Raw genomic sequence first — 2,489 nt, forward strand, 5'->3', positions numbered from 1 at the left:
TTCTATTTTTAAAACTTTTTTATTTTATTTTATTTTTTTGTATGAACATTTTTGTAATCAGTGTTATACATCTGGCTTTTCCATGGGGTGCAATGTGAGATTACTGACAATTAAACTCATTACAATACAAAGTACAGTCAAAAAGATGTACTATAATATGGTAACAGCTGAAAAAACCCTTTTGTATTCATTATATAGTAGTCTCCAAAACCGAGGGAGTGCATTATGTCCAAATCCCTGCTTTATGTTTGTGGAAATGCATGTGTGGTGTTGGGTTTCCAATGTAGACCTATTTGTCTACAACAAATCATTTGTAAAGGTATTTGTGAAAGAGGGGTAGTCTTGAGGATTTATTGTATTCACAAGCATTTTCTACCTCAGTAGGCTATACCATTCTTTTGGTTTTGTAGTATCATTGACCTTAAGCCTCTGGTTCCTCTTGCTTTGTCAAAGGTCAACACACCAGCAATTTCTTAAAAGCTTTCCTGAAACTGTCGTCCAGGAACGCATAAAGGAATGGATTGAGGCAGGAGTTAGCATAGCTTAGGCCGGTGATAAGGTAAGAGATTCCGATAACCAGCGGGGTAGTGGGCAAGTCTGTGGTAAGGGCCACCACCGTACTGAGGTGGAAGGGGGTCCAACAGAATAAGCACACTGCAAGGACTATGAAGACCATCACAGTTACTTTCTTTTTGGCTTTATCCAGGGCCTTTCCATTCGAATTCAGGCGCGTATGTCGCAGCTTGTATAGCATTACGCTGTATACAACACATATTGTGGACACAGGTATCACAAAGCTGAGGACCAACGTATAGATCCGACTTGCTTTAAACCAGAACATCTCCGGGTTTGGGAAACTTAGCACACAGCTTTTCCGCTTCTCCGTGTCGTCGGGAGTCACGTAAATACCGGCAAAGAAGGTAAAGGGCATGACGATGAGGATTACGAAAGACCAAACACAGACGCTGACCGTCTTGGCGAATCTATACGTCCGGTGAGGCATCCGTTTGGAGTGCAGAGCGGACACAACGACCAGGTAACGGTCGACGCTCATGGCTGTGAGGAAATAGATACTGGAAAATATGTTGTAATGGTCTATAGAAAGGATCACCTTGCACAGAACTTCACCAAAGGGCCAATAGTTCAAAAGGTGCTCTGCTATGTTGATGGGCAACACCAACGTGAAAAGGTCATCAGCAATTGCCAAATTTAGTATAAACATATTGGTGACAGTTTTCATTTTAGGGGCTTTTAGGATAACATAAATGACGGCTGTGTTGCCTGTAAGCCCTACAGCACAAATAATCGAATAAACCACCGGCAGCCAGATGTAAATGTCAGGATACAGAATCCACGGCGAGGACGTACAGCTGGATAGGTAATAGTTAGACAGGTTGCATAGAGGTTGCGTATCTCCGGAAACAGACATATTATCCATTTTCAGTACAGCAGTGGAGAGGAAACTGAGAAAGAATTAGAACAGATATTTAACATAGAACTTTATACGCATTTTTTTTCGCATGCTCTGGATAGCTGTTATTTCTAGTTATTTAAATTACACATTGAACTACAAGCGATTCTTTACATTTAGACCGCGGACCGCAGTTAAACTGCATATCATTCAGTAAAATAAGAAATCCGTTCGCGTGTCACACAGTTAAACGTGTACTCAGGTTTCACGTATTTGATTCTGTATGCTTAATGAAACAAAAACTAAACTAGCGCAAAAATGTGCTAAACAATGTGATGTGGGCTATATTTGGATAATATGAGTGATGCAGTTTGGCGCATGTTATTCAGAAGTAGCTGGTATGAAGCTTACCTGTAAAGTTCGGGAGAACAGCGATCGCGGCAGTTCTGTTCCTCTACCTCCGTCAGAGTGGTATTAGGTATGAAGAGAGCTTGTCCTATACGCTACTAGTGGCACATTATAATCAACTACTAGTGGCATATAAGCGACTAGATGTAATCTTAATCAGCGTGATTGTGTGGCCCAGTGGGATAGTACACTACTTTTGTTAGACTCGTATGAGACTTTGCCGTATGGAATACCCCCCAATCATAGTAACAATATTGTTCATTCCAGCAATCCAAATGTCATGACAGAATATGATGACCGATTATACTACTCAACGTCCAGTAGCCTTAGATTTTGAGAAATGTTTATGAAAATGTGCTATCTGCAATTTTTTTGTTTGCTTATACAGGATTATTTATGCAGGGAATTTAAAAATTGCCTACAATTCCTGAACATCACCTCTGGACATATTTTAATTTCACAAATAATATAAAGGACAACATAGGCCTGTAATTCATCTAAGGCAGATTTTATATTCCACTGTTATATGTGAAACTGATCTCCATTAAAACTAGTGCATAGTGCTATTTTTACTATTACAAAATAGTCAAGTCAGCCAGGAGAAATTTACAGAAAGTGGGTCTTAAGAACCAAAGCAGAATCTGTCCTTTTTTATCTTTTTTTTACATGT

General features: G+C 39.6%; 1 protein-coding gene across 1 annotated transcript; it reads right to left on the minus strand.

Moving 5' to 3' along the window:
* Window positions 1-332: 332 nt before the first annotated feature.
* On the minus strand, window positions 333-1,438 carry LOC113581960 (neuropeptides B/W receptor type 2). Its single transcript, XM_027017451.3, has one exon. The coding sequence runs from the start codon at window positions 1,436-1,438 to the stop codon at window positions 455-457; it is 984 nt and encodes a 327-aa protein (XP_026873252.3). The 3' UTR covers window positions 333-454.
* Window positions 1,439-2,489: the final 1,051 nt, after the last annotated feature.

The sequence above is a fragment of the Electrophorus electricus genome, chromosome 24 (assembly GCF_041902795.1).
Source record: "Electrophorus electricus isolate QZ-2024a chromosome 24, ASM4190279v1, whole genome shotgun sequence".
NCBI classification, from domain to species: Eukaryota; Metazoa; Chordata; class Actinopteri; order Gymnotiformes; family Gymnotidae; genus Electrophorus; species Electrophorus electricus.

Coding starts and splice junctions, on each gene's coding strand:
- LOC113581960 (XM_027017451.3), bottom strand. CDS start 1,438: ATGGATAATATGTCTGTTTCCGGAGATACGCAACCTCTATGCAACCTG.